This window comes from Rhodofomes roseus, assembly GCF_022264815.1.
Source record: "Rhodofomes roseus strain CIRM-BRFM 1785 chromosome Unknown C8Q71scaffold_1, whole genome shotgun sequence".
Classification (NCBI taxonomy): Eukaryota; Fungi; Basidiomycota; class Agaricomycetes; order Polyporales; family Fomitopsidaceae; genus Rhodofomes; species Rhodofomes roseus.
In genome coordinates this window covers 337641-365077 of record NW_025952957.1, presented here as the reverse complement: position 1 = coordinate 365077, position 27437 = coordinate 337641, and the positions used below count along the sequence as shown (strand labels likewise).

The following is a 27437-nucleotide window of genomic DNA, read 5'->3' as shown; positions in this document are numbered from 1 at the left end:
GGACGGCGCGCCCTAGCGATCAATCAAGGCTGTGCGTTGTGCCGTCAGGCAGTGTGTATCAAGTAGCGGGGCGGGACGCGTCTCGCAGCGAGGCATTCTCCTTCGTCTCTTCCTTTTCGTTCGCCCTCGCCTCTGTTTCTTACGGGTTTTTCTACATTTCTTTTTCGTAATGGCCAACCAGTTCGATCATTCTGTAATGCGGGTACCGGGTGCCCATGCTCGTCGCGGAGCAGTATTCGTGCGCTCTCTCAGCGCATCGCCCACGTCGGGGACAGTGGGCGTTGAGACCTCGTTTCCCGGCCTCAACACTCGCTCAAGCGAGGAGCAACTCTCAAAGGGGGAGAAGGCGGCTGTGATAATATGTGTAGTCTTATTCTTTGCCATCCTGGGTGAGCATGCTGGGCGTGATACCCTGACAGACGACTGACACGTATCGGCCCTCTCTGATTGTAGGCCTCGCTGCATGGAGGATTGGGAAGTGGCGCCGCCGGAAGGCCCTCATGAAAGCAGCGTCCTCCCACGTCAACGTCTCCTTCGCGGACCAGAAGCACAGCGAGAAGGCGGCCTTCTACGTCGACTTTGACAAGCTCGGTCAACATATGGAGAAGCCAGCGATGAAGGTGTCCATGCCAGCCACGCCCGCTGCGAGCATGAAGCGGACGTCAACAAAGGGGCCATGGACGCACATCATCCCTGGCTCGCTGCCCTCCGGGAAGAACAACTACCTCTTCGCCCAGATCTCGGCTCGCCCACGTGATGAGCCATTCAGCGACTCTCCCCCGCCCTCGTATATCGCAGCAAGTAGTGCGAAACGAGTGGGACCGCCTGCCCTTGCCATTCCACCAAGGCCGGATTCCGCCAACGTCCCTAGTCCACGCTCATCCTCGTTCGGACCCGACTCGCCCCTGTACAAGACGCCCGGCAAGGACCTCAAGCATAAGTCCTTCCTCGGGAGCAAGCCCTTGCCACGCGTCATGCTCGTACAGAGTACCTTTAAGCCGTCTCTTTCGGACGAGCTCCCCATCAAGGCTGGCGAGAAGCTCAAGATGCTGGAGGAGTACGAGGACGAGTGGTGCCTAGTCCAGCGCATCGGGGGCGACATGCAGAAGGGTGTCGTACCGCGCTTCTGCCTCCGCGAACAATCATGAACATCCCCTCCGCACCCGCATACCTGCATGTCAGCGTAACGAACGATCACGAAGCCCCGCGACGCCATACGACGCATCGACACTCCACCGCATACCCACTGCGACAGCTCTACCTTACACGGCCATTCTTTTGTACCCTTTGCATTTACTTGATATTTATCGCACTAGTCTACTGTAAGTCCAGTTGCGCGATCCTTTCGAGCCCCTCCTGATGCTAACCGCTCTTGTGCCAGGTCGCTTGATCCGTGATGTTACTAGTGCTTTGTTCTTCGTTAGTGCGGTGACCATCCTCTCGCTCGCGTACCTGCTAGTCAGAGTCGATCCGCTCCTTGTAACTTATTGTCACGGACAGTGCTACGACGAACATTCCTGGACAATATACTCTATGTGGTTGCGGGTTGAAGTGCTCGCCTGCTAGACCATATCGATGTTCCGAGTTCTGCGTCCGTTGATCTGACTGGTTATCTGGTTATGAACGTGTTCATTCATTCGTATGCTTGAAGACTCGAGTTCTGACATGCGGGCCCTCGGATAGCTTGGCTAAGTCGGGGTATGTGAAGTTAAAACACGAAGAGGAGCCTTGCGGAGGGTATGCAGTCCACTGGGGAAGACTGGTATGACATGACAGTGGTATCGCAACAAGACACTTATGACAAACATCAGGTATCGCTACAGAAAGGAGTGCGGAAGAGAGAGATTACGTCGACAATACAATAAATGAGTGTTAATGGGACGAGTGCTATGGACCTCATGTGAGTCATCTCTCGACTGCAGATACCGAATGGAGCTTACCATGCTACAATGGGCGGAATGAACAGGTGAGTCAGAGTTTGGGAGACAGTGTTCCGCGGCCCCTTCCGTGCTCGGGGGTTTGGTAGTCACCCTTCTCCGAGTCAACTTCCCTCAAGGCCACACTCGCCACTCCCATCCTGGGCGAGCTCATCGCATGGTCCGAAAGCCCAGTGAGACCCAGCCCAAGGCCCACGGAGGACGGCGATACGACCTTCTCCCGCTCCCTCGGCTCCTCCATCGCATCCCTCCTCTCCCTCTCCGGCGCCCGGCCGCGCTCACCCAGTAACGGGTCCTCAAGTCTCCGCCGCTGGGCACGCGTGCCGTGATACGCACGGAACGTACGGATAATCATCGCAAAACACAGGAGCCCGAGGGCGAACACTGCTGTGATGGCTGTACGCACGCCGAGGGCCTGCGCGCGGGTCAAAGGAGTAGGAGGGTTCTGATCTGCTGCTGCGCCAGTCCTCCAGACGAAGGAGAGGATGGAAACGCAGAAGGCGATCATAGACCAGGCCAGCCAGATGGCCGGCGTCGCAAGCATGACCCAGATGTTCCATAGGAGTGAAGTCTTCGACCTTTGCGCTTCCTACCAGGACATTGAGATTAGAATGTGCACAAGCCGGTCTTTCAGACGCACCTCTGCCCAGCGGGATGCTCTGTCCATGGTGCGCATCGTTCCAAACTGCACGATGAAAACGCATCCATAGGAAAGGCTCATCAGAGCGAAGATTAGTCCAAACAACGCCGCTGAACGCGTCAGCGGGTCATCGTCTGCGTCGCTGACCTGGAACATCGTCAAGATTGCCCTAGAAAGTGGGGAGAAAGTAAGTGGGATGTCACCACTGTGTACATACAACAGAAAAAGTAAAGAGCGGACCTCTTTCGAGGGGGTGCGGAGATGATCAATACGCACGTGCACAGAAGCGCAGATACCAAATTGAGAGTCTTCCACTCGCGCAGGAGAGAGTCCACGAACTGCTCCCACGAGTGCTTGAAGCGCACTAACGCAGGAGAGACCGTTTCCGGGTTCCAATCGTCGGGGAATGGGAGGAGGACCGTGTGCGCGTGCGGCATGGAACGGGTCCGCGACGTAGAGTGATACAAGGCGGGAATGTCAAACGCATTCAAGAGAGACGCGTCAATCATACGTCGAACGTCGGGCTTGCTTATTTCCGCGTCTTCGAATACCCGAGCGACGCGCGACCAGTATAGCGCAGGTAGACCGAGAAGGAGGATTAGGTATGCCTGGCGGGGAAGAGTGTCGCAGAGGAAGATCCGGGTGTCATTGGCGAGCGTCAACCAGCTGCTATCCGAGTCCTCTGGAATTACACCAGCCTTTGCAGAGCTCGCTGGTAAGGGTAGGCACCCGAAGAATCGGTCGCTCGGGTCACTATCTTCGTCATCGTCGCGGTCATTGTTCCTTTGTGCACTGGCTCCTCTGGAGCCCCGGTTGAACGCGCTGAGGCGGAACGGATCTACAGGAATGAACGGCTCCTCTCGAGTGTGGTGGCGGTGCAATACCCGGCCGAGGCGGCGCAGAGGAGAAGCTGCTCTCGATTGAGACGGAGATCGCGAGGTAGGCGTCTGTGTCTCCCTGACAGGTCTGGGGGATAGATTGAGCAAATTGTTGAGACGAAGTTCAGAGGGCCGCTGCTGCGGTGTTTGTTTGCTACCAACAGAGCCCTCCCCTGACAGAGGGGATGGAGAGCGGGTTGCTGACTGACTGCGGCGGTGCGGGCGTCTCGCTGTTATGGCTGTACACGAGGATGAGAGTCGCTTAGTTCATGGACTAGTAATTGTGAAGCACCTCGTACCTTGCCTAATCCCCTGTAGAGTAGCTGGAAGAGAAGCGCGGTCGCTTTCCGCAGACTGTCTCTGTCGCGAGGTCCCAACACCAATGGAACCGTCCGACTCGCTAGCACGCATATGGGCGGGAAGCTGATGCAGATCTTGGTGACCTGTCGAGCCTGGCGAGTCTATAGAAGACAACGAGCCTGATATGTCTATGCTGCGGCGCGCTATACGACTTGGCGAGCGTAGACGTCCGAGGGCGGGCGATGACTGAGTCGGTAGCGCCGATAGTTTGTCTGAACTTGTCTGGTTTGACGAAGACGATTCGGACTCTGAACGCCTGTCAGTACATTCAGGATCACATGTGCGATAATCCGTCACCTTTCATCTGTGATTCCTGTGCCGTGTCTGAGGACGGAAACGGTACTGAGCTTTGACCTGTCTGTGGATCGCTTGTGCTTGTCGTCATGACCGTATCGTGAACACTGGGGGTATGGGAGGAAGAGTAGCGACTGTAGAGAGTGAGCGTGGAGGTCTCCTGCGCGCACGCCTTTATAGGACTCGGCGCGACTGACGCAAGTGGGCGGCTCTGAGAGACACTTATTCCGCACCGAACAGGTTCAAGAGAGGTTCCCAAAATGGGAAGAAGTGTGACGCCACGTGACAAATTCCCATCCTCAGCCGGAGACGCCACAAGGTCTTGGTCCTGTCTTGGTCGGTGAATACAGCCTGATCATGAATACTTACAGTACTGACAAGCGTTGTTCGGCCCATGTGCAGCTGGCTCGCAATGCCAGAAGCAATTCGCACGCGACTCATAATGCGGACGCGTCAGTGGAACCTTAACAATCCTCCTTCGTCAACCTGCAATAGCCCTTCAAAACGACGCTTCATCACTTGCTCCGGATCATAAGGATTCATGACTCACTCGAGCAGCCAACCGGACATAGCACAGACAACAGCAGAATACGTAGGCTAGTATCTTTGGCGGCGTGCTCGGGAGGGGGGCATGTCATCCATGCGCTCCGAACGATGGTAAAGCCATAGGAACTCACCCTAATATTAATATGAACCCCGAGGAGCCGCCGATAGTAATGAATGTGTCAGTCTTGATCATTGCGTTCATGGCATGCACAATGACAGGTAGATATCTGACACGATTAGAACGAGAGGCTCAGTGGGACCAAGCTGAGACCATAAGCGACTGGCACCAGTCTTCCACCGTATGCCATATGTAAACCCAGCTTCCAGAATGAACGCTGAAATCAAAAACATGCTATGATTGGTGCATCACTAGGAATGCAGAGCCTTCGCCATATGTAATGGACGAGTTCAACTTTGTCCACCGTACACCTGCGGGTGACACCGATGACGATGCGCCAAGGAGTGAGGCCTTGAGGATGAGGCCCCGTAGTAGCCAGAGAAACCTTGCCTCGGCAAGAATGTAGACTCAATACCGCAAGGGAAATCCTCGGACGCTGTTCGCGTGCCGTTCGGTCTGCAATGAACCCCGCAAAATGTGCAGCGGAGTTAGAGCGGCCATAGAGGACGGCGTCCAAGCCGTCTCGATTTTCGGTCGTTGGATGGCATCCACAACCTTCGCGGATCTGAAGTGCGTTCCGGTCCGCTGTAGTAGATGCACCTGAGATGCACATTGCAAATGCCACGAAGATAGAGATGCCGATGCGTTGAGATCTACATGAACCGATCGCTGGCCTGGATGGAGTCGATCGCTCTCGGAATGATCGAGGATTCACTGAGGTTCGCACCTGGACAGAATGTTCCCTCCGGAGGCAAGCTTTGTTGAATGTCCTCCCGTGCCTTCCTGTATGAGTCCATGGCTCTATCAACTTGGACAGGGGCTAGCTCATGGACATCTCCATGATACCCGATGACAACCGGTTTGAGGATTGAGATACTTTCCGTCTCTGATTGACAACCACACTCACCTCTGTGAATCTAAACAGTTGTATACTGTATCATCTGGCAGCACGAGTGACCGCGCTGATCCTTGTATAAATTCGTCAGTCTGTCGAATCTACGACTCACATAGGGTACGTCCGGTCGTGAGCCGGCGCATGCGAGATTGCCATATCCTCCTATGATCAGCAATGTTCGTGAAAGAGGATGTTTGCCTACGCCAGCAATCTACACCGTTATACGTGTTCAGGTTGGGAATCATTGAGCCGGAAATCTGAGGAAACGACGCGTCTCGCTAGCCACGTGATGCACGACGCGTCGGTGGCACATCGGCCTGTGGCGGGCTGCCGGAGCGGATCAACGTCGACTGGCAATCGAACTCAGGTTACTCAGCAGGAGACCCGGGGCTGCGTCCTATCTTCTACCGTCATGTCGCAGTCAACAGCCGCGATCCATATCATCTCAGGGAGGCCTGCTCTCGACGAGAGCTACTACAACCCGGATGAAGAAGAGCTAGCATTCTTCAAGTCGCAAACCGGTATCACTGACGAGAAGGCCCTGAAGGACCATATCGTCAGAATTCAGACGGACGCATACCAGGTATGCCGATAACAACGTTGAATTTACCGCACGAAAGCATATCGTATGGGCCAGGTGTACCCGTACCCGTGCATACGTCGGTTTGCCTTCATGAAGTACGTAGTCCCGGTGATTTCTAGCAATCAACCCAGCTGAATGAACACACGTCGGTCAATAGGCTCAAAATATCCCGCCTGCCCGCGTACTCAAAGCTGCTGCGCTTAGGAAACGAGCGTGAAGGAGCGATATTTTTGGACATCGGATGCTGTTGTGCGTCTTCGTGGCCTTCCTCTACGACTGGCTATATTTTAAGTACCTTCCAGTCGGAAACGATGTCAGGAAAGCAATCTCCAGCGGCTATCCAATGAGGAACTGCATTGCCTCGGACTTGGAGCCAGGTTTGTGTCACAACTGCCATGCGCGCAGCTGTAATATTTTAATCCCCGAATCAAGACTTCTGGAAGCTCGGCCATCGTCTCTTCAACACGACGCCAGAGACGTTCCCGGTCCCTTTCATTGCAGGTGACGCCTTTAATCCTGAATTCCTGAAGCCGGTACCGCCCTTTGACTCGGTCCCCGAGTCGCCGGGACCGCAGCTTTCCCGGCTCACAACCCTCACACCGCTGCTCGGGCACATCTCCGCCATTCACGCGTCTTCGCTTTTCCATCTATTCGACGAAGTACATCAACTTCAGCTTGCGCGCTCCCTTGCGGGTCTTCTCTCACCACAGCCCGGCTCGCTCATATTCGGCATGCACGGCGGGCGCTCAGAGAAGGGCTTCAGAACTGAACAGGGCGCCCCGGGTCAGACTGGGACGTACATGTTCTGTCATTCTCCAGAGAGCTGGGAAGAGCTATGGGATGGCGAAGTCTTCGAGAAGGGCACTGTGCAGGTGGAGGCGGAGTTGCAGGAGATAGAGCGAAGAGATATCAAGGCGGCACCGGGAACGAAGTTTTACGAGCTGGTGTGGTCCGTTACGAGAGTGTAAAATGCAGTATGAACCGGCGTGTCAGAAGGGTCGAGTTGTGCAGCGCGCAGATGTGTACTATGAATAGTTTGTATATACTTAGAGTTTGACTGATGAACACCGGAGAGGAAAGAAGCTCCTTTATGGCATGGTCACCAGTCACGATGCACCACCAATGCTCATGCGGTGCTACAACTATCCAGGGGCGATTGGACACCTACCAGCGAATCGCAAGTCAGCTCCGTGTCCAGAGCATCTCATCGACGCTGCAGGTGCGTTCCTAGTAGGCAAAAAGTCCGCCCATCGATCTCTTACATCGAGCGGTCATAGCTAGTATGACTTAAGTCAGCATATCCACGAACCTTGCTTGAATGAACAATGACACGGTAGCATAGTACAGGAGCCTGAGCATTTCCGGCCCGGCCCGTCACAGCCTTGGCGCAACGTCTCACTAGTACTCCGGCCATGCAATACATCTGCTACGGAGGAAGCATATGTGGTACCAGCGACTAATGCCACTCCTCAGGCTCGATATTGATGCGCTGACAACTTGGACGGTGGCTCGCCGGCATTCTCGGAGACACATCTGCTGCGCTGCTCAGGTTCACAGCTCCGACACGTCAGAACTATCTCAGTCTGTTATCGTGACGCCCCTCAGGAAAGGCGCGTCTACAACAGACCCGACCATCAGTTATGAAAGCGTGTCGCGCTCATAATATCAACCGCGGCGGCCCGGGCTCAACGGGGACGCGTTTTGAAAGCAAAGTTCAGCTCAGCATGCCCGGGGCACAGAGATATAGACCCGTGGAATAATGACGTGTCGGTTGAGAAGTGAGATATGGGATTGGATTTTCCTGTAAGACCATGCCCACCTGAGTGATGGTTTCCGAACCACAGACCCAATTCGCGGAGTTACCGTACATATATGGAAGCTTTGTGGCGTTGAGTAACCACGATGCCCAGATCTGATCGGGATATGCCGCATCTCGTTTGAGCGCCATGCCCTGCCACTGCCCCAGCCAGGGCCAGCCTGACTCGGCTGAGGCCAGCTTTAATCATACTCGGAATGACCCACGCAACGAAGGCGCTGGTCCACACGACTGCTTCGCGTCTACCCTGACGGTGATCGTTTCTGTACTGCTGTATCTCGCAAGGAACTTTGGCAGACTCGGAGCGGACCTTATACCCCACCCAAAGATGTCGTCTGCTTTGCACCTATCTACCCGGAAAGCGCTAGGGCGACGGTCGCTATACATTGCATGAGTCCTGGGCGGTACGGGGCAGGATACGCGCTACGAAGAAGCGTGTAATCTGATCAGCGCTTTTGCCGTGACGTACAGCTCGTCGTATTCTCACTGGCAGTGGCCCGAAGTTGGTCTGTGAGCCTTCGACCTCCGGATTGAACGCTTCTATGCTGCACGTTCCGTGGTTCCGTCCCAGATGCGAGGTTACATTGTCTCATTTCCTTGTAACTTCTGCATGTCTCGATATCGTACGCCCAACCTCGTTGTTATCTCCAACGAATCCGATTGGGCTCGTGCGCATCTTACTTGCATCATGGAGTTACATGTGAGTCTAGAAACCGACCTAGTTCAGGATTGAACTCAGTTTCGTTTCGCTCAGGCCCAATTTGTCTCCTACATTCTCCGACGGCTGACACTTGATGCTACGACATGCATCCTGACTGAGGTGCCTTCCCTCGATCCTCCGAGTCCGATCACCTGGCCTTCGTCAGTGCCCTCTTGCCCGATGACATGTATACCCAATATAGCGTGAATCGAGTAAGTGGTTCGTACTTTACAGGCGAAGTCTCTGCTCTGCGCCACTCAACAGGTCCCGTGTACTACCATTTCATTGATTGTGACATCCGCTGACACACGTAACATGTAGCGCGCCGGAAATGGCACTATTAGCAGGCACCACCACCAAGGTCATGTACGCCAGGGTACACAGCAGAAGACCATGTACTCCACGATCGATACCTTATTCCGCATCATCATATCAGGAGGTACGTTGCGTTAATTTAGACCAGCATAGCAATAGTGCTTATGCGAAATGAACGCCTTCACGGTTCATCCCGGGTCAAAAGACCAAGACTCTGAGATGTCACCGAGCGGTTGTCGATGTGGTGACCGCTCAGCGAATTTGACAAGGGCTTCCGATGGTGACGGAGCAACATTGCCGAAACCTACCAACAGTCACCACAGTGTTGGTCTGACCGCGGGTCAATAGCCGCATCAGGTACGTATGGCTTACTTATGGCGTACTGGGTTTGGCTATGCCTTGGGACGCATTTAGAACTACCTCGACTAGATGTTATGAACGTTCCGTACGATGGTGCTCCGCTTCGATCCCGAAATAAACCGCACAATCGGAGATAACTGAATATTTCATGAAAGTAGCCTCGCCTTATGCATACGTATCCACAGGTCCGTGCATCGTCGTTCATGTTGACACTCATCTTATGTGCCGGCTGCCGGGCTAGTATTGCGGTCGACAGGGTCATTTTGACCCCTCTCAACCGTCTTCATGCAATTTTCACAGGTGATCAACGCCGAACGGCGCCGGAAGGCGGCGCGAGGTTCGTGAACGGGGACTATCCACTTTTGTGACATCCACAATATGCTGGGGCGCGCTAGTTCATTCTTAGAACGAAGGTTCGTCGTCTGCACAAGAATTTGCTTCCGCTAGCCGATCAGTTACATTGCAGCCCCCGGTCATGTTCACTCTCTTGAAACAGCCGAAATCTCCGCCGCACAGTTAAACACGCCGAGTCCTCGTTCTACCGCTATATAAACCAACCTGTGAAGACCATATCGTCAGGCCTCTTGTCGCTGTGTCCTTTCCACGATGCCCAGCCTCCTCGTATTCGTTCTGACTGCAATCTTGACCTCCGGTCTAACGGCTGCGGCACCCACAGCTCCATCGGCATCATGGTCAAGCGTAGCATCTGCGGCAGAGCCTAGCGAAACCGTTCCTCTTGCAAGTGACAACCCTAACGGTATCTTGTGGAATACCACGACGGACAAGGACCCCCAGCCTATTCGTGGACAACTCGGTGGTGACATCTTGGCTCAACAGAATGTCCCTCTTCAGGAACAGAATCCTGACATCCTCGCGCCGCCTACTACTGACGAAAACATAATGTATACTTTTCAACAACGTAATTGTGTTACGCGCACTGACAATCCACTAGTCCAAACGTCAAGTGGCCCTTCAGTCTGAGCACGATGCGTCTCAACACAGGTGGTTTCGCTCGTCAGCAGAACAGTACGTACACATGTCTCTTATGCTCGCCGATCGCTGATAAGTTTCTCCCTCAACAGTCAATCAGATGCCCATAGCCACTTGTGAGTAGGAGGCCACTCAGACAAGAGTACTTGCTCACGCATTGAATTGATAGCTATGGCGGGCGTGGATATGCGCCTGAAACCCGGAGCGATTCGGTAACCCTCTAGTCAATGAGATACGAATAATCACAGCTAAGCAGGAAAAATCCAACAGTGAGCTTCATTGGCACAAGACCTCTGAGGTGTGTTATTACTGTTTTATATCCGAGACGAAATGACTGAAGTCTATTGCAGTGGGCATATGTCCTCAGTGTGAGCGATGCATCGATCAAATGCGAGAGCCAGATTTACGAACTCACTCGCAGGGCTACACGCAAGTGTCCGCGGTTGATCAGGATGGGCGGAACTTTGTTGGCACTGTTGTATGAGCATTGAATTCCATGATGCCTGCCCACGGCTGACATCAAATTAGGGTCCCGGCGATTTGTGGTACTTCCCGCCTGGGATCCCACACAGTCTCCAGGCAACTAACCAGACGGAGGGCGGGTCCGAATTCCTTCTTGTATGCATGCATGTATGATGTGCACCGATGCATACTGATGTCGCAACAGATTTTCGACAACGGCGACTTCAGCGATGACTCCACTTTCCTCGTAAGCAACGTCGTCGATACATTGCTACAGCACCTCTGACTCCGTACAGCTCACCGATTGGTTGGCCCATACTCCGAAGGAAGTCATAGCGAAAAATTTTGGAACCAATTTGGCGGCCTGGAACGACATTCCAGGGCAGCAGCTATATATCTTCCCAGGCGGTGAGTCAATTGATCCTGGCTGGCCCTTTACTTCGATTGACGAACAAACAGAGCCACCCTCGCCCGATGCGGTTGCTCCTGAGGATCCTCAAGGTCAAGTTCCCAACCCGTACATCTATAAACTCTCGGAAATGGGTGCGGAGCAGCTTGCTGGCGGTGCACTCAAGATCGCCGATTCCAGGAACTTCACTGTGTCTACCACGATTGCTCTTGCTGAGTTCTGGGTTGAGCCCGGAGGAATGAGGTTTGTGCGATTAAACTCAGTAATGCCTGGGAACTAATGTTCATTGATACTCGCTGCCAGGGAGTTGCATGTGAGTGTTTTGACGTCTGAGAAGGATTTAAGTTGGCATGTATTGGAGCTCACACACCGTTCGAAGTGGCACCCGACACAAGACGAGTGGACGTACTACATGTGCGTATCTAGTCAGTATGCATGCAGTTTCGCGTGCTAACGACGATATAGCTCTGGTTCTGCGCGTGTGACGGAATTCGCATCAAGTGCAACCGCTCAGACCTTCAACTACGTGGTAAGCTTCAACTTCATGTTCCTCCTGTCATTCGGCCCTCACCGGCATACTACAGGCGGGCGACATCGGATTCGTACCTGCTGCCTATGGTACTACACACCTGTGGTGATCTACGAGCTATACTCATCTACTTAAACGCCCAGGTCACTACGTAGAGAATATCGGCAATGAGACCCTTCACTACTTGGAGATCTTCAACAGCGGTATGTTGTCAATGTTTTTGGCCGTTATCGGGTCTCATGTAGAGATTGTAGATCTCGTGGTGGACGTGAGCTTGAACCAGGCCAGTCTTCACGCTGACTCCGCCGTGAACTGTGTATTGACTCTTCTGCAGTGGCTTGCGCTCACGCCGCCCGAGCTCGTGAAGGAACACTTGCAGATCTCTGACGAGACAATCGATCACCTCAGCAAGATCAAGCCGTACGTCGTTGGAGCCACGGAGGTGTGATATTCGGTATTCTTGGGACTTCGTTTCTTCGCTGTGTATGGCCCGGGACCGGGCTTTATGAACATGCTCTAATGGACACAAGGATGTGATGGATGATATGATGGGGCATGCATCCATGACAAGGGTTAGTAGAGTGTGACTAGACTGGCGAATTGCTGGCGAATTGTTTGCCCGATCTCCTATGGGAGGTCTCACATAGCATGTTTTCAGCGCCAGTGGGGCACACGCAAGGAAGCATTGGGAGCACGGAGTCGAGCACAACGACGATGATAATACGGATGCATTGGCCAGTCTACGAGGTACCGCCATGACGACAAAAGTACAATTACAGTACCCCTAACGGGACTCAATACCTAAGTTTACTGCATAACATAGTCGTGACACGAAGGTCGACTGCTACCAATCACTACATTGGCGAAGTGTGGCGGGCAACTGAACATCGTAGTCATCGGAGAACGTCCGATCACCGGGCGTAGGGATGGTAATTGTGCTGGCCTCGCTGGCCGGCGCGTTGCGGGCCAACACCAGCGGGTCCTCCAGGGCCTCCGGGCCCGTTGCGCGGACCGCGAGGAACGTTTGGGCCCATGCCACCGCCAGGACTCATCGCACCTGCACCAGCCATGCCTGCACCACCGCGCCCCATACCCATCCCGGGGCTTGCCATACCTCCACCCATGCCCATGCCCATCCCAGGCATCATGCGGCTGCCGCCCATGCCTCCGGCAAACCCTGCACCCATACTGCCCATCATGTTCATACCCCCCGCCATCATGGGGTTCATGCCCATCTGTTGCATCATGCGCGTGTACAGTTGCGCGAGCTGCTGCGGGTCGAACGGCGCGTTGCCGCTGCTTGTCGCGCCGGCTGTGGCACCACTGAAGCCGCTGCCCTGTCCGCTGAAGTTTCCGCCGCGACCATAGCCGCTTTGGGTGCCCTCAGAGAAGTTCTCGCGTTGTGAGCGTGGTTGGGCAAGCTTGACGTCGATCTGGGTGGGAATCTTCAGCGAGGGAGATCAGAAGGAGCCGAGGAGAGTGGATTTACTAGTTTGCCATCGATCTCAAGGTTACCGAACCCAAGGAGGGGCTGCACGTCTGCGTTTTCGAAGGAGACAAAGCCGAAGCCTTTGCTCCGGCCCGTCTCGCGGTCCAACATGACAGTCGCATCGACGACCTTACCGAATTGGGAGAAGTACTCCCTCATCGACTCGGAAGTAACGCTGCCCGCTAGGCCTCCGATGAACAGTTTTGTTGCTCGCTGATGTTCCTGCCTCGGAATCGCGCGTTTGGGATCGATCTAAGGTCTACATTCAGATGTCGAGCGCTACAGAACGACGGTATGTTACGTACAATCTTCCCGTCCAGGAAATGCTCCCGAACCATGACGGCGTTCACGGATGCCGGGTCTTCGAAAGTAAGGAACGCGAAGCACCGCGAACGACCTGCCGCATCGCGCATGATCGTGCATGCCTCTACTTTTCCGAACTGCGAGAAGTACTTGCGGAGACCCTCTGCCACGACACACTATTTAGCACTACGAACACGGTCACAGGACAGACTATGAACATGTATGTACCATCGGTAGTATCCCAGTTTAGGCCGCCAATGAACATTTTCCTGATGATCACGAGGTTTGACGTTGACGCATATTGCGAAGGCAGGAGGTCGGGCGAACAAGGATATGGGAAGCAAGGTCTGATATTAGCATCGGTAGCCTAAAACATGAGAGCGCGACCAAGGTAGAGAGACGGACGACTCTACTGTGCGTGACTGTGTAGCGAAGCGATGCTAGCCTAGCCTAGACTAGGAATTCCAGATGTGCTAGAGCTAGTCGTAGGCAATATTGGGTGACTACCGCGGCGCCGCGCGCATTGCTACACAAGCAGCCTTGTCCCATAATCAAGGCCCAGTTGCGACCCATCCTAGTCAAGCGGACAGCACAGCGAGCGCCCTGAAGAAGGTCAGCACCGCGGAATCAAGAGACTCACCCTTCCTCCTTCATTTCTGAGGGCCGCACGGGTCGGTCGGCAGAACCGCCAGGCTGATAGTCTTGACGAGGTTGCGGTACCTCCCGGTAGTCATCCGCTTGACGCTCTTGATAAGTCTGTATTGGCTGTGCCGACTCCGACGTGTAAGACGGTATTGCGGAGCCATTGGATCCGTTCGAAGGTGCGGTGCTTGGTGTAGCGCTCGGAATGGGCAACGGTGAACTGAGGGTTTCTGGTGGTTTCTCCGTTTTTATCTGTGCTGGCTGCGTATGTTGTGGAGCCTGTGCGTCTTGAGAGTGTGTAGGGGTGGGTTCCTCTGCGCGCTCAGTTGGGACTGCGAACTCTTGCTCATCGTTGCCGTAGAGGTCTAGGAGCTTTTGTAAGTCGTTGGCGGTCTCAGGATACTGAGCACTACCCACCGCCATAGAGGTCTGCGTCGAGGTCGGACATGACAGCAGGGGAAGAGTGATGGTGATGGTCGTCGTTGAAAGAGAAATTGCGGTGGCTCACGCGACGTGGCCAAGTCAGGCAGCTGTCCCGATCTGAGATCGGGCGTTACCATAAATGGGCAGGGTCCCTTGATCGCTAAGCGGGAGACTGCGTAGGAGCCTGGTAGACTCTCCGAATGCACCACCGTCTCGACGTCGTGGACATCGTTTTCTCCATCTCTCACCGCGACTACCACGAGATCGAGTCTCGGAAGTTAGCTCAAGATGTCTTCCACGTTCTACAGGCCGTTCAGGTCGCTCGTTCCGCCTCGAAACCACCTCAAGGCATGCGTAGCCCTTCTACGCGTACTCTCTGACATCTAGCAGCCCATGTCCTCCGGTTTACGCTTGCATTTGAGCTCGTTTTCTGGTGGAGGAGGAGCAGACGGGCAGCGGAAGACGGGAGGCGAGGCTTGATAAGCCAAATAAGGTAGTGCTATATCGGGCCGGGATCTCGGCCGGACCCCTTGGTCAGCCACCTCATGCATTGGTCAACAACGGTTGGGTATTTCTGAACAGACGGTACGCCGCTGTATTCCTCTTCATTGCAGGTATCGAATGGTATACCTTTTGTGAGAAATCGACGTTAATTTTCGCTTCTTAGACTCGACTGACTGAGTTCCCTCTGCCGAGTAGCCTGCCCGATATAGTACACCGCCACGATTCCAACAGCGCCAAACAACAACGTCCCCTTTACGCCTCAGCAACTCGGATTGTCTGCGCCATTCTCGCGCTCGCCGTCTCTCTCGTCCTCGCCGACTGCGGCCAGCTCGCCATCCTGAACTCTCTGCCGACGACCGAAGCACTCTGCGGTGAGGTGGCTGTAGCGGCGCATCTCATCTCGCCTTCTTTTGTTCATGCCATCCGTCGAAGATCTAGAAGACTGGCCCGCACCCGAAGACTCTACTGCGCCGAACGGACTCGCCACTCACAGCACCACCTCCAACCACAGCCAGCCCTTGAAGATCAAGATACCCCTCAAGACGTCGTTCATGCCACCCAGTACACGCTCGGCAGCCCGCGCGCAGTCTGAATCCGTTGCGTCGGGATCAGAGTATCACGAGAGCAATGCGTCCATGGACGTGGACGAAGAACCAGTGCCAGTAGACGAGGATAAGCCCGAGCCGCCGCAACCCGAATACGGGGTCACGGCTAGGGGTAGGAAGGTCCTCCGCAGGTCATACCGAGAGTCAGGGAGCGAAGACGACCTAGTGCTTGATCCAGATCGCCCTTCCTCGCCCGCGAAAGAAGCGGACGGTGCCAAAGACGAGGAAGAAGAGGAAGAGGAGTCGCATTACGCGCTTCGACGGCCACGCAAAAACATTCGTAATCTGAAGGGCTTTGTGGAGTCCGACGAGGGGGAGGGGGAGGAGGAGGCAGAAGAAGACTCTGGCTACAAGCTACGGAGCAGGAGTAAGAACGGCCAGTCGGCGGCCAAGGATACGCGCGGTGGCCGTATCACGCGTCGACCAGGGTCCCGCACCCAGGCAACGACATCGAAGCAGACTCGGAAACGCGTCAGCACGCGTCCGACGCGTACAAGGGCACGCTCGCAGCATGACGATGAGGGCTACGAGGACGAGCCGTCATCAGGGTCCGCTGACGCTGAGGGTTCGCTCGACGATGCCCCTCACACCTCCCCTGAGCCGGAACGGGATGGCGAGGCTGATGCTGAAGGAGAAGTGGATGTGGATGGCGAGGCTGGACAAGAGCAGGAGCAGGACGAGCGCCCGTATGCATTCCGGAAGCGCAACCACGTCAACTACGCTATACCGCCACCTCTGGAGGAAATGCGAGCCCCGCCACCCAAGTCGACTGCGAACGGAAACAGAGCGAAAGGTCGCAACGTGCACGGCAGGAGCAAGGTGCCCGGCTGGAGCGCGACGGGTGCTGAGTTGAGCAGATGGATGGGTGGCGCGGCTGGGGATGATTCGGTGCGCGACCTCTTTATCCCATGAAGTCAAATTGACTGAACATGAGAGCAGGATTCCGACTATCCTACTCGGACACCACGTAAACAGCCCTTCGGGGCTGGGGCGATGGGTGGTGGCGTGTTCGCTGGTGGTGCTGGAGGCCTCTTTGGCGACATCGCGGCCGCTGGGACGCCGTCGAATCTCGGCAAGGTTGGCGATGCCAGTGAGTTGACCGTTTGAGTTCCCCCTGGCTTGGACATAATGCTTTCGTCTGTTAGCCCTTGCCGATGCTGACCCCCTGGGGGTGAACCAGAATGTGACGTTTGACGAAGTGGGAGGTTTAGATGACCGTAAGCGCTTGCTGCTTCTCGGCCTTCGCCTGGACATTAATTTGCTGGCCAGATATCGACTCATTGAAGGAAATGACGTTGTTGCCTTTGCTGTACCCGGAGGTGTTCCAACGCTTCAATCTCACTCCTCCACGTGGGGTCCTATTCCATGGCCCTCCAGGAACCGGTAAGACCCTACTAGCTCGCGCGCTCGCGGCGAGTTGCCGTTCCGATGGCAAGAAGATTTGTATGTACACGCGTTTGAATATAATGCCTATGGCTCATCCTCTGCCTAGCCTTCTTCATGCGGAAAGGCGCCGACTGTCTCTCGAAGTGGGTCGGTGAGGCCGAACGCCAACTCCGCCTACTCTTTGAGGAAGCGAGGTCCCAGCAGCCCAGCATTATCTTCTTCGACGAGATTGACGGCCTCGCGCCTGTGCGCTCGTCGAAGCAGGACCAGATCCACGCCTCGATCGTGTCGACGCTGTTGGCGCTCATGGACGGTATGGACGGCCGAGGGCAGGTCATCGTGATCGGCGCGACGAACCGGCCCGATGCTATTGATCCTGCGTTGCGGAGACCGGGCAGGTTCGATCGGGAGTTCTACTTCCCGTTGCCTAGCTCGGAGGCTCGTGAGCGAATCCTGCGGATCATGACGAAGAAGTGGGCTGGCTGGGAGGGCGAGACAGGCGAGACCAACGTCAAGGGCCTGGCGAAGCTCACGAAGGGTTATGGTGGTGCTGATTTGAGAGTGCGTCTGTTTGAATTACATTGTGGGGTATCGTCCAACGTCATATGTAGGCTCTTTGTACGGAGGCCGCCCTCAACGCTGTTCAAAGGCGCTACCCGCAGATCTACAAGTCCAACGACCGACTACTGCTCAAGCCAGAAACGATCGAGGCGGAGCTACGCGACTTCATGATAGCAATCAAAAGTAAGTCTGGCAGCACTACACGTTTCTGAGCTTACATCTCATGTTGCTATAGAGTTGGTCCCTTCGTCCGCTCGCTCGGTCTCATCCGCAGCTTCGCCACTTCCGACGCAGTTAGAGCCACTCTTGCAACATTCCTTGGACAAGATGAAAGAGGTGATCGGCAAGGTTCTGCCTGTGAGCAAGAAGCGGACGGCACTTGAGGAGGCTGAGTACGAGGACGAGAGCACTGAAGGCGCGCTTGACCGCGAGCTGATGCTTCAGTGTACGTGAGCTCCCGAAAGTGAAAAATATGATTTCCAGCTGAACTCTTGATTTTCACAGCCATGGAAACACTCCGAGTGTACAGGCCGCGCGTCGTACTACATGGTCCTGTGGGGATGGGTCAGGCGTACGTTGCCGCCGCAGTACTTCATCACTTGGAAGGTTACCATGTCCAGAGCCTGGACCTCGGTAGTCTCATGGGCGACTCCACACGAGTACGTAGTTTAATCCTTTCGCTCCTCTATAGAAGCTAAGCGGTCGCATCGTAGACCCCTGAAGCGGCCATTGTCCAGCTTTTCGTTGAGGCGAAAAGACATCAGCCTTCGGTCATCTACATTCCATCGTTGGTGGGATGGTGCGCCGCCGTCTCCGAGACCACCAGAACGACCGTCCGCGCGATGCTCGACACGTTAGCGCCCACAGACCCCGTGCTGCTATTGGCCGTTGTCGACGGCCCATTCTTGTCCCTTCCGCGGGATGTTCGCTCATGGTTCGGACCTACGCGAGATAATCGCGTAGAGTTGATTCATCCGATGCTGTCGCAAAGAGAACAGTTCTTCGAGGGCCTACTGAAGGACGTCCGGCGTCCACCAAATCAGTTCCCGGATGGCGTCAAGCGCAAGAAGCGTGTATTGGAGGAGCTGCCCATTGCCCCACCTTTGGAGCCACGACAGCCGACGGCCGCGGAGCTTGCTGTTCAGGAGGAGAGTGATCAGCGGGTTGTCACCTTGCTCAGGTATCGCCTAGGTCCAATCCTGCAGGAGCTCAAACGTAAGTTCAAGCGCTTCACCAAGAGAGCAATGGTACGTCGCTCGACTTCCTCAATCGACAAAGTGGCTTACAGATTGCGTAGGAGGAATACAAGTACGACTTTAATGTCGTTCATCAGGAAGTCGAAGTGGTCACCACTAGCGTCGAAATTCGCACGAACGGCGACGGTATCGTCGAGATGACAGAAGAGCAACACATGGAGCATGTCGACCAACCACAGATCAACGGCATCAATGGAGTACACGAAGCAGTGCCACCCCCGCCCCCTCCGCCTCCGCCCCTCCTGCCTCCCCTATTCGACATGGATCTCGAACGGATGCATCTCGAGCTCTATCGCAATCGGTACCTTACTCCGGATGACTTCCTTGACGATATCCGCAAGATTGTCCACAACGCTGAGGTCAGGATAGACGAAGATCCTGACCGGCTCTACCGCGCTCAGGCGATGTTGACCGCTGCTGAAGTTAGCATCAACGACTTCGATCCGACCTTCAGGCTGGAGTGCCAGCGCATGGCCGTTCGGGAGAGGAGGCGCCGAGATGAGTACCGGAAGAACAAGGAGAAGGAGAAGGAAGCGCAAGAGGCCGCGTCACAGATAAACGCACCCGGACCTCGGCGGAGTACACGGAACAATGGTCAGCCTTTGCAGATCTCAATCACGGATCCTACACAGCTAGAGAGGCGACGCAAGAGGCATCGGTCCACCTCTGCGGCTAATACTGCTTCAGAGGATGAGAACGGCGACAGAGCCTCAAAGCGTTCACGTACGGAGGGCGATGGGATGGCTGACGGGACTGCTGCAACTCAATCGCCTGAGAAGTTTGTTGGCGTACGCTTTGCGGATGACGTGGATCGGGTTGAGACACCATCTCTACCTGCACCTCAGTTGAACGGTATCCACGAGCAGATGCCAGCACCTCACGAACCGATCCCAGGGCAAGTCCCTGTCCCTGAAGCTTCTCAATACCAACCTCAGCCCGAGCTCGAACCTGAGTACGAACCCCCGCGTCGCACTGGGGGATTTGACCCATCGTTGCTCAATCCGCTACCGTCACCTTCCGGTATCGCCCAAGCTGGTCCGTCTTCGGTGACCCTTGATATCCAGAACAATCCCTTCCTCTCTCACAACACACCATCAATTGCGTCCTTCGCCTCGCCCGTAGCTGATATTCACTCGCCACAACCGTCTGTAGCTGTGGAGCCTCCTCCTCCATCCGAATCACCGGCTCCCGTTGAGGAAGCTCAGACAAGCCAGCCGGATGTGCCCATGGAGATCCACCGCACACCGAGTCCGGTACCTGACTTCACCCTCGATGAGTACCTCTTGGATGATTTGAAGCGCATGTTGCAAGACGACACGAAATCCCTCAACGTGGAGCAGCTCGAGCAATTGCGCGCGACGTGTCTAGGCTGCGTGTGGAGGCATCGAAGCGAATGGAATCGCACTGAGCTCATCCGCGAGCTCATGGAGACCGCCAAGGTGTTCATCGAGGAGGTCTCCACCGATGATATGGACGCTCCTTCTCCAGGACTTTGACGAGATATCCGGGAATACTAGTCGGTTCTAGATCTGTATAGCTGCATAATCTGTTTTTATACATTCCATTTGTATTCTAGTACGTACTCGTACATCACCACCTGTATGTTATCCAATCCACATCGTCAAGATGTCTCTGCATATCTGTGACTCTACATCTGAGATAAACATGCCGCCAAAAAGTGACCAATAGTAATACCATGAACCTCAGCAAGGGCTGATCGGGACAGATCAGCCTGAGGTGACGTCGACAAAAACACAATTGTCCCATGTCAAAACTGTTCCACGATCAGTCACACCCTGGACGTAGAACCGTACTGTCTTCGCAGCCGACACCGTCGACGGAAGACAAGCGGGGTCAATTCGGAGCGCATTCCGCCTTCCGTCAAGGCCGGTGGTGCCAATCCAGATGGCGCTCTCTGGACTACCAATGCTCCCGGCGGATGGATACGCCTGTACGTAGACGTTAAAGAACGCGAATGACGGGAAGGTCCCGTTGAGCGTCCACAACGGTCTTGGATCCTCGGGGTCTCCGGATAACGCCGTGCTTGTCATAGGTCCAAGTGATGCAGCGATCTCCCACGACAAGGTGCCAGAGAACTGCGCATCAGCGACTCTGTTGGGCTGGAGCGCGTAGTCTGCCCACAAAATCTTCGGTTGGTGGGCGTGGACACTGGGAGCTTGAGTAAGAGGGGTGGGAAGGACGCTCATGAGTCCCAGTAGGATCTCGACGTCGATGGCGGCTGCAGGAACTCGGAAACGGATGTCAATCCCGAGTGCTGCCAAAACGTCGGTCGGATGGTCACCCGACAATATGACGTCTACTGAGAAAGTCGACCAGCCACGCTGTAGGCCCGAGCTCTGCGGTGTCTTCTGTTTGATGTCGAAGGAAACCGGAGGAGAATCCCCGAGAGTCCTTACTGAAGGCGCAACTTCAAGATCTGGGAGGGAGTTCGGAGCTACTTTGTACACAAGATTGACGGTGTAGGACACGTTAGGGGTGAAAGCAAGCGTTTGCACAGGTATCCAAACACGCCGGCTGGCAGCGTCCTCGTGTTCCTGCGCCGGCAAAGACAGTACGACTTGGAGCGAGCTGCCGCCGAGCCATGCGTCCGTCATACTCAGCGAAGTCGACGCTGCAGGTAGCGGCAGCTCCCCTTTGTTGTCGGCCCATTGCAGCTCTGGCCGGGGCCAGACGAGGTCGCCCAGCGATGTTGTCTTGTCCAAGTCTGTCCACCCGGCCTTTGTCTGGTACAATTGAGCGCCGTCCACAAACCACGCGTAACCCACCCCGGGAGAAAAGTATGTCAAGAATGGTAGTTCTCTGGGGTTGGGAGGGGCCTGTCGAGGGAAAAACGCAGTGATTGGGGTGAACTCGCCGTGCTCGCAGTCCGGCTCGCCCGCGCGTGGTTTGTGCGGCGGTACCTCGACGGCCTCGCCTCTCGTCTGCGGTCCGAGCCAGAGCTTGCGCTCGTACGCCCACCATGTCTCCCAGGAGAAGCCGGGCTTGTCCTGCTCGGTTTCCCAGGACCAGCCTGGCCCAAAGAGTGCCACACTGAGCCCAAGGAACTCTGGGTCGATGTGAGCCAGGGATCGGTAAGACCCGAACCCACCTCCGCCGTGTTGACCGCGGCCCCAGACGTCGATGCCGACGTAGATGTCCTGGAGTCTTTTGGGAATGCTCATAAGGGAGGGTTCGAGGGCGAAGAAGTATTGTGCTGTGAGCGATGGGTAGTCGGGGCGCCACTAGTTGACGGACGTGAGCTGCGTTATCATGCTAAGGACATGTGGATCACTAACTGTGTAGTTGGTAAAGAAACCAGATGAAGGTAGGAAGAACGGAAGGTTGTAATTATTCAATCTGTCTTGCCACCGAAGATCACCTGTGACAACGACGCTGTCATACCTGTTGAAGAATGGTTCAATGATGAACACCGATATTTCAGCCAGTTTCTTACCAAATAGTATGTGCGTGCGAGCCCACTTTGCGCTTGAGCTCGCTCTCTAGGATGCCGATCCAAGCTGCTAGAGCCCTGCTCTGCTCGACACGACCAATCAGAGGAACCTCTACGTTCAGAAGGTACCCGTCGAATCCTCGCTGATACGCCAAGTCAGCGAGGACCTTCGCATAGTGCGGTGACAGAGGAAGAGAGTTGTCCGCAGAAGGTGCCGCAGACCCTGTCTTAGACTTCGGCAGACGTCCCACGAGAAGTCGTAAGCAATCCTGCTGTCCAGCGTCATGCTCAAAGATTCTGATGTGAAGTGTTAGTGACACTACAAGTCTGAAGCGTCGAATGCGGATACGACTGAGCGGTCAATTGAAGGACTCGGACTCACAATGTCCCAAGTATCTTCACCCCTTGTCTATGGGCAGCATTTATCCATCCTGCCGGAGGCACTGTCACGCGGTGGTGGGAGAAACTGCGTTCCTAGTCAAGTGGGGGCGTAGCTTCGGCCGACCGAACTCACTAAATGAATGTATCACAATAACTCCAGAAGTTGAACGTGTAGGCGAGGCCAAAGGGTGTTTCAGTGTAACCACCCTGCGTTCAACCCAGGCAAGTAAGCTTGTGTCCGTACTGACTCTGCGACTCGGCACAAGTGTCACCTTGTAGTCATGGCACACCTGTGCAGCGCGTGAGGTGAGCTCTCGTAACACATGAATTCCTTAAGTAGTTCCGTTCACCAAGAGTCTGCCTCTGCTCTGCACCGTCGCATCTGTAGCAGAGCGACGCTTCACGTAAGGCAATAATCCATCTAGTTTGTTATGGTGCTTGCTCGCCCATTCGTCCAGATCGGCTAGCGTCCTGAAGTACGGGGCATCGCCTCGAGGATCCTCAAGGTAGTTCTTTCCGCTCAGAGGCATCCCGTCTCAAGGTGTAGGTAGTGTTGACGAGATTGGGTACCAAGAACCTAGTGTTACGAGGTTCGCGAGGGTCAGTATGTTTGCGACAAGGACAGTCGAGGGGAGTGGAGGTGGCTGTAACTTGTAGATTGGAGAATTCATTGTGGTCACTGTACTGCAACGGAAGATGTTGGGAAGATGATGATCAATGTATGTAAGTACAATGTAAGCCAGTAATCCGGTCCGACAAGTTGCCGACAAGTCACTGAATACTTTAACTTAGGTAGATAAAGGCGCATTTGGCTGCGATAAGACAAGTCGGGCGCGTCCGCCGTCGAACTCAAAAGTCACGCGTTGCGCATTCACGAACAAGGCGCGGAACCAACCCTGCTCGCAACTTGAACTTGGTCCACCATTCGTATGCTGCAACGGCGTGCGACACAGTGCTGAGATGTCCGAAGCAATGGTCGTAGATCCACCGGACTCTGGCGAAACGTCTTTCCTTGGCGAACAAGACAAGACGCAACCGACCGACGACATCCTGAACGCCTTGCGACAGCTCAACCCGAACTCTTTCCCGCACCCGCAGAATGGCGGCGCGAACGTGCAGAGCCCCATAAAGCAAGAACTTACACCATCACCGCCGTCAGAATGGGAACAGCTACGCGCACAATTGCGGGAAAAGCCACACGACGCAGACGGGTGGCTGAGACTGGTTGACCTCGCAGAAGACTCGGGTGACATGGAGAGGATCAAAGAGACTTACGAGGGACTGCTGGAGGCCTATCCGAACACCGTGCGCGACTTTTTTGTGTGCGTTCCAATCTATAGCTCATCGTCATCCAGTCTTCTGCCCAGATAGCCTACCTGAATCACTATACCGACAACCCTGAGACGTTCGGATCTGCCGTCACCTTGTTCAAACGCTACCTCACCAAGTCGTCGTCTGTGGATCTCTGGAAGTTCTATCTCACCTTCGTCAGGTAAGTGCCTCGATTGAGACACCACAAGGCCGCACGCAAAACCCGTCTGCATCAGTATCGTAACACGGGACGCCAACGGGAACGTGGAATGCATACATATCCACTTGCGTGATGGCTTTGGTTGCTCGCTACGCCTGTCACTACATGGATGTCTCGCGACCGCCGTTGTGCTGCTCCGATATGTTCGACGGCCGATGTGGCGCTACTGCCATGAGCATGGGGAACTGCGCAAATAGCTTCCAGACGCGTTGGCGATAGGTGTGACAGACTGCCTCAACCCGTGCTTGACACGATATTGCTTGCATCGTGCGACCTCCAGCAAGGCGGTGACCAATTCGTATCAGCGTGATCTCTAATTCCGTGTTTGCAGGAGAGTCAACACCGGACCGAATTCGCGTGACATTATTCGTACGGCCTACGAGTTCGCTCTCGGCCATGTCGGCCAGGATAAAGACAGCGGTGAGATGTGGAGTGATTACATCCAGTTCCTCAAGGCGGGCGAGGTGTGTGATATACCGAGAGTGCGTGTGCCACTTCACTCATACAAGCCCAGACAACATCAACATGGGAGGAGCAACAAAAGATGGACGCAGTGCGCAAGGCGTATCAGCGAGCGGTGCAAATACCGATGGACAACATCAAGCGCCTTTGGGAGGAGTATCAGGACTTTGAGAACGGACTGAACAGGATAACGGTGAGCAGCAACGTTGTCTGCACCAAGCCTGTCTGCACCAACGCCACCGATGCTCATGAGAAACCCAGGCAAAGAAGTTCTTGTCCGACCTGCAAGAGAGCCACATGCAGGCACGTACCGTGCTGACGACCCTGCAGGAACACCTAAATATCCTCTTTCCCCCTCCCCCTCCGTCGAAGTCCGCGAGACCGCCAATATGGCTGCCTCGGCCTCCCGCGTTCAATGCTGGAGACAGGGCGTTGGTAGGGCGGTGGCGCCAGTACCTGAAGTGGGAGGAGAGCAACCCATTGAAACTGGATGATAAGGATAAGGGCAACCTGCACGCACGCCTTCAGGGAGTTTACAAGAAGGCTGTCGTCCGCATGCGGTTCTTTTCGGAAATATGGTACGCGTCAGTCGCACTGTTTGTGGGCGTACTGTTGACTCATGTTTGGCAGGTACATGGCGTACGTATGGACGAATAATATTGGCAAAATTGACGAAGCTGTTGCTCTGTTAAAAGCGGGCATAGAAGCGAATCCATCTAGGTACGTCTCAGAATCGAACACTGTCGACGACCCTAACGTTGTTCGTAGCTTCGTTCTTAACTTCGCCTATGCGGAGGCTCAGGAAATGGCAAAGAACTACGCCGAAGTGCATGCGACATTTGAGAAGTTCCTTGAGGTATTGAAGACGGACCTCGACGCGGTTGAGATCAGGATCAACTCAGCGAACTCCTCATTCTCCTCGAACATCTCGCAGTCTCAGAAGACGGAGCCTGCTGACAACTCGCAGCCTGACCCCGGGTCGCAGTCACAAGGCGGGTCGTTCACGACGGAGAAGGCGGACGAGAAGCCGCCTAAAAACAAGGAGCTCTCCGAGCGACGGACGGAGTATGGCATCGCATGGGTATCGTACATGCGATTTGCGAGGCGCGCAGAGGGTCTGAAACCCTCGCGAGCTATCTTCGGTAAGGCGAGAAAGGAGCGGTGGACGCCTTGGGAAGTATACGAGGCTGCTGGTGAGTTTGTCCGCCTCCTCTGTTGTATGATGACTGACCGGATATGGGATCAGCCATAATGGAGTATCATTGCAACAAGGCCGCCGATGTCGCGAACCGCATCTTCGAGAAAGGGATGGAGTCGTTTAGCGACGAAGTGGAGTTTGTCCTCCGGTACCTGGGATTCTTGATCTCCATCAACGACGAAAACAGTACGTTCTCATTCCTCACGATGGACGTCGTGGGCTTACACATTCACGACAGACGCGCGCGCGCTTTTCGAGCGGGTCATTGGTACGTTCCCGCCTGAGAAGGCGCGGCCGCTGTGGGAACGCTGGTCAAAATATGAGTATCAGTATGGTGACCTCGAGGCCGCGCATAAGCTCGAGAAAAGGATGGCGGAGGCATATCCGAACGGTCAGCGCGTTAGCTCACAAATCATCGTTAGTGTCTTACACTTGCGTCCAGATCCCCCGATCAAGCGATTCGCCGAACGTTACAAGTATCTTGGGACAGATGCGATTGCTAACCGCGACCTCGGCTTCAGTCTCTCGCGCCAGGGCAACGGTCGCTCAAACGGCAGCGCCACCCTCGGTCGCACTGATACGCAGATGTCTCTTGTGTCCAATCCGCCTTCGCAGCCCCAGGCAACGCCGAGCTCCTCAAAACGACCCTCGTCTCCAGAGTCACACGGCAGGAGGCGTGACGATAGCCGCGCTCCTGATTATGGTCCGCCGTCCAAGCGTCAACGAGCCGTTTCGCGAGATCGCGACCGGGACCGGTGGGACGGGCCACCTCGCAGACGTCATGGTAGCCCGGGCTGGGACAGGGAGCGCGAGCGCGATGGTCCTGGACGTCGGAGCATGAGAGAGGAGAGAGAGGAAGAGAAGCAGGTCACCCTTCCCCCGGTTTTGTCGTGGTTCGCTGGAATGCTGCCGGCGCCGTCCTCGTTCGATGGTGCGTTGTTCTAGGTTTGTGTTGTCGTCTGGCGAGCTCACCGCGCGTGGACAGGTCCTGTCTTTCGGACTGATGATCTGATGCAAGTATTCAGAAACGCTGTCATCCCATCTAGTTCGAGCGTGACCACAGGTCGATCACCTCCCCCACCGCCCCGAGGAGGTCCGTCTGCTACCTGGTCTTACTGTATCTAGACTGACTGTCCCTACAGGTGGCCGCCCACCGCCTGACTACGGACCGTACCAAGGTCCAGGAGGAGGCCGTCGCGGTCGATATTGATAGATCATCGCATGGGTATTTGTAATGCAACGTTCCATGAGATACTTCGGCCTTACTGTCTTGTCACTATGCCTTATCTTCTAACATCCATGCCGCACGTTCTCTTCACTGTTTTCGATGGCAGTTATGTTTCAATGCATGAGCTGAAGGCGAAGAACGGCAACGGGCCCGGGGATGGCCTGGAAGCTTGATTCCTCCAGTTA

At 55.1% G+C, this 27437-nt stretch overlaps 9 protein-coding genes across 9 annotated transcripts; 5 read left to right on the top strand and 4 right to left on the bottom strand.

Moving 5' to 3' along the window:
- The first annotated feature begins 33 nt into the window (after positions 1–33).
- On the top strand, positions 34–1646 carry C8Q71DRAFT_729125 (uncharacterized protein). Its single transcript, XM_047922010.1, has 3 exons — positions 34–389; positions 454–1322; positions 1382–1646. The coding sequence occupies exons 1-2, from the start codon at positions 170–172 to the stop codon at positions 1146–1148; spliced, it is 915 nt and encodes a 304-aa protein (XP_047784399.1). The 5' UTR covers positions 34–169; the 3' UTR covers positions 1149–1322; positions 1382–1646.
- Positions 1647–1971: 325 nt separating this feature from the next.
- On the bottom strand, positions 1972–3866 carry C8Q71DRAFT_793315 (uncharacterized protein; the record flags this gene model as incomplete). Its single annotated transcript, XM_047925467.1, has 4 exons — positions 1972–2526; positions 2578–2746; positions 2854–3655; positions 3755–3866. The coding sequence occupies 4 exons, from the start codon at positions 3864–3866 to the stop codon at positions 1972–1974; spliced, it is 1638 nt and encodes a 545-aa protein (XP_047784398.1).
- A 2154-nt stretch (positions 3867–6020) lies between these two features.
- Positions 6021–7343, top strand: C8Q71DRAFT_729122 (uncharacterized protein). Its single transcript, XM_047922009.1, has 5 exons — positions 6021–6251; positions 6306–6346; positions 6409–6500; positions 6554–6628; positions 6684–7343. The coding sequence occupies exons 1-5, from the start codon at positions 6081–6083 to the stop codon at positions 7217–7219; spliced, it is 915 nt and encodes a 304-aa protein (XP_047784397.1). The 5' UTR covers positions 6021–6080; the 3' UTR covers positions 7220–7343.
- Positions 7344–9741: 2398 nt separating this feature from the next.
- C8Q71DRAFT_5669 (oxalate decarboxylase) lies at positions 9742–12471 on the top strand. The gene is made up of 19 exons (XM_047919404.1): positions 9742–9855; positions 9909–10344; positions 10395–10468; positions 10525–10548; positions 10602–10644; positions 10703–10730; positions 10783–10800; positions 10854–10910; positions 10961–11050; positions 11100–11141; positions 11191–11302; positions 11354–11546; positions 11607–11616; positions 11683–11717; positions 11769–11832; positions 11888–11921; positions 11976–12035; positions 12087–12115; positions 12167–12471. The coding sequence occupies exons 2-19, from the start codon at positions 10049–10051 to the stop codon at positions 12278–12280; spliced, it is 1323 nt and encodes a 440-aa protein (XP_047784396.1). The 5' UTR covers positions 9742–9855; positions 9909–10048; the 3' UTR covers positions 12281–12471.
- A 1-nt stretch (position 12472) lies between these two features.
- Positions 12473–14074, bottom strand: C8Q71DRAFT_5639 (uncharacterized protein). The gene is made up of 4 exons (XM_047919388.1): positions 13853–14074; positions 13627–13787; positions 13322–13573; positions 12473–13265 (listed from the first exon to the last, which is right to left on the bottom strand). Exons 1-4 carry the CDS (start codon positions 13887–13889, stop codon positions 12744–12746), a joined length of 972 nt encoding a protein of 323 aa, XP_047784395.1. The 5' UTR covers positions 13890–14074; the 3' UTR covers positions 12473–12743.
- A 23-nt stretch (positions 14075–14097) lies between these two features.
- Positions 14098–14756, bottom strand: C8Q71DRAFT_5674 (uncharacterized protein). Its single transcript, XM_047919406.1, has 2 exons — positions 14684–14756; positions 14098–14631 (listed from the first exon to the last, which is right to left on the bottom strand). The coding sequence occupies exons 1-2, from the start codon at positions 14712–14714 to the stop codon at positions 14261–14263; spliced, it is 402 nt and encodes a 133-aa protein (XP_047784394.1). The 5' UTR covers positions 14715–14756; the 3' UTR covers positions 14098–14260.
- A 598-nt stretch (positions 14757–15354) lies between these two features.
- On the top strand, positions 15355–20613 carry C8Q71DRAFT_5462 (AAA-domain-containing protein). The gene is made up of 10 exons (XM_047919263.1): positions 15355–16686; positions 16738–16888; positions 16944–17015; positions 17068–17241; positions 17291–17745; positions 17796–17928; positions 17981–18190; positions 18250–18404; positions 18459–18992; positions 19043–20613. The coding sequence occupies exons 1-10, from the start codon at positions 15610–15612 to the stop codon at positions 20495–20497; spliced, it is 4416 nt and encodes a 1471-aa protein (XP_047784393.1). The 5' UTR covers positions 15355–15609; the 3' UTR covers positions 20498–20613.
- Positions 20613–23545, bottom strand: C8Q71DRAFT_5455 (glycosyl hydrolase family 85-domain-containing protein). The gene is made up of 7 exons (XM_047919257.1): positions 23184–23545; positions 23106–23123; positions 22967–23040; positions 22835–22918; positions 22456–22749; positions 22298–22403; positions 20613–22243 (listed from the first exon to the last, which is right to left on the bottom strand). Exons 1-7 carry the CDS (start codon positions 23361–23363, stop codon positions 20729–20731), a joined length of 2271 nt encoding a protein of 756 aa, XP_047784392.1. The 5' UTR covers positions 23364–23545; the 3' UTR covers positions 20613–20728.
- A 152-nt stretch (positions 23546–23697) lies between these two features.
- On the top strand, positions 23698–27391 carry C8Q71DRAFT_729089 (Suf-domain-containing protein). The gene is made up of 12 exons (XM_047922008.1): positions 23698–24138; positions 24189–24325; positions 24696–24828; positions 24879–25019; positions 25088–25404; positions 25457–25546; positions 25595–26019; positions 26073–26210; positions 26263–26415; positions 26467–26955; positions 27010–27117; positions 27167–27391. Exons 1-12 carry the CDS (start codon positions 23794–23796, stop codon positions 27232–27234), a joined length of 2544 nt encoding a protein of 847 aa, XP_047784391.1. The 5' UTR covers positions 23698–23793; the 3' UTR covers positions 27235–27391.
- The last annotated feature ends 46 nt before the right edge of the window (positions 27392–27437 follow it).

Excerpts from the sequence above, each read along its gene's own strand:
- C8Q71DRAFT_5669 (XM_047919404.1), top strand. The coding sequence starts at position 10,049 with ATGCCCAGCCTCCTCGTATTCGTTCTGACTGCAATCTTGACCTCCGGT. Across the intron at positions 11,718-11,768 it reads GACGAGTGGACGTACTACAT|CTCTGGTTCTGCGCGTGTGA; the intron begins GTGCGTATCTAG and ends ACGACGATATAG. Across the intron at positions 11,833-11,887 it reads CTCAGACCTTCAACTACGTG|GCGGGCGACATCGGATTCGT; the intron begins GTAAGCTTCAAC and ends GGCATACTACAG.
- C8Q71DRAFT_5674 (XM_047919406.1), bottom strand. The coding sequence starts at position 14,714 with ATGTCCGACCTCGACGCAGACCTCTATGGCG. Across the intron at positions 14,632-14,683 it reads CGACGCAGACCTCTATGGCG|ACCTCTACGGCAACGATGAG; the intron begins GTGGGTAGTGCT and ends AAAAGCTCCTAG.
- C8Q71DRAFT_5639 (XM_047919388.1), bottom strand. The coding sequence starts at position 13,889 with ATGTTCATTGGCGGCCTAAACTGGGATACTACCGATG. Across the intron at positions 13,788-13,852 it reads AAACTGGGATACTACCGATG|AGGGTCTCCGCAAGTACTTC; the intron begins GTACATACATGT and ends GTGTCGTGGCAG. Across the intron at positions 13,574-13,626 it reads ATTTCCTGGACGGGAAGATT|ATCGATCCCAAACGCGCGAT; the intron begins GTACGTAACATA and ends TGTAGACCTTAG.
- C8Q71DRAFT_729122 (XM_047922009.1), top strand. The coding sequence starts at position 6,081 with ATGTCGCAGTCAACAGCCGCGATCCATATCATCTCAGGGAGGCCTGCT. Across the intron at positions 6,252-6,305 it reads TTCAGACGGACGCATACCAG|GTGTACCCGTACCCGTGCAT; the intron begins GTATGCCGATAA and ends CGTATGGGCCAG. Across the intron at positions 6,629-6,683 it reads TGCCTCGGACTTGGAGCCAG|ACTTCTGGAAGCTCGGCCAT; the intron begins GTTTGTGTCACA and ends CCCCGAATCAAG.
- C8Q71DRAFT_729089 (XM_047922008.1), top strand. The coding sequence starts at position 23,794 with ATGTCCGAAGCAATGGTCGTAGATCCACCGGACTCTGGCGAAACGTCT. Across the intron at positions 26,020-26,072 it reads GGAAGTATACGAGGCTGCTG|CCATAATGGAGTATCATTGC; the intron begins GTGAGTTTGTCC and ends ATATGGGATCAG. Across the intron at positions 26,211-26,262 it reads CTCCATCAACGACGAAAACA|ACGCGCGCGCGCTTTTCGAG; the intron begins GTACGTTCTCAT and ends CATTCACGACAG.
- C8Q71DRAFT_5455 (XM_047919257.1), bottom strand. The coding sequence starts at position 23,363 with ATGCCTCTGAGCGGAAAGAACTACCTTGAGGATCCTCGAGGCGATGCC. Across the intron at positions 22,919-22,966 it reads TATTGTGATACATTCATTTA|TTTCTCCCACCACCGCGTGA; the intron begins GTGAGTTCGGTC and ends CTAGGAACGCAG. Across the intron at positions 22,750-22,834 it reads GTGAAGATACTTGGGACATT|AATCTTTGAGCATGACGCTG; the intron begins GTGAGTCCGAGT and ends ACTTCACATCAG.
- C8Q71DRAFT_5462 (XM_047919263.1), top strand. The coding sequence starts at position 15,610 with ATGCCATCCGTCGAAGATCTAGAAGACTGGCCCGCACCCGAAGACTCT. Across the intron at positions 16,889-16,943 it reads CGGCAAGGTTGGCGATGCCA|CCCTTGCCGATGCTGACCCC; the intron begins GTGAGTTGACCG and ends TTCGTCTGTTAG. Across the intron at positions 17,929-17,980 it reads CTTCATGATAGCAATCAAAA|AGTTGGTCCCTTCGTCCGCT; the intron begins GTAAGTCTGGCA and ends ATGTTGCTATAG.
- C8Q71DRAFT_729125 (XM_047922010.1), top strand. The coding sequence starts at position 170 with ATGGCCAACCAGTTCGATCATTCTGTAATGCGGGTACCGGGTGCCCAT. Across the intron at positions 390-453 it reads CTTATTCTTTGCCATCCTGG|GCCTCGCTGCATGGAGGATT; the intron begins GTGAGCATGCTG and ends CTCTGATTGTAG.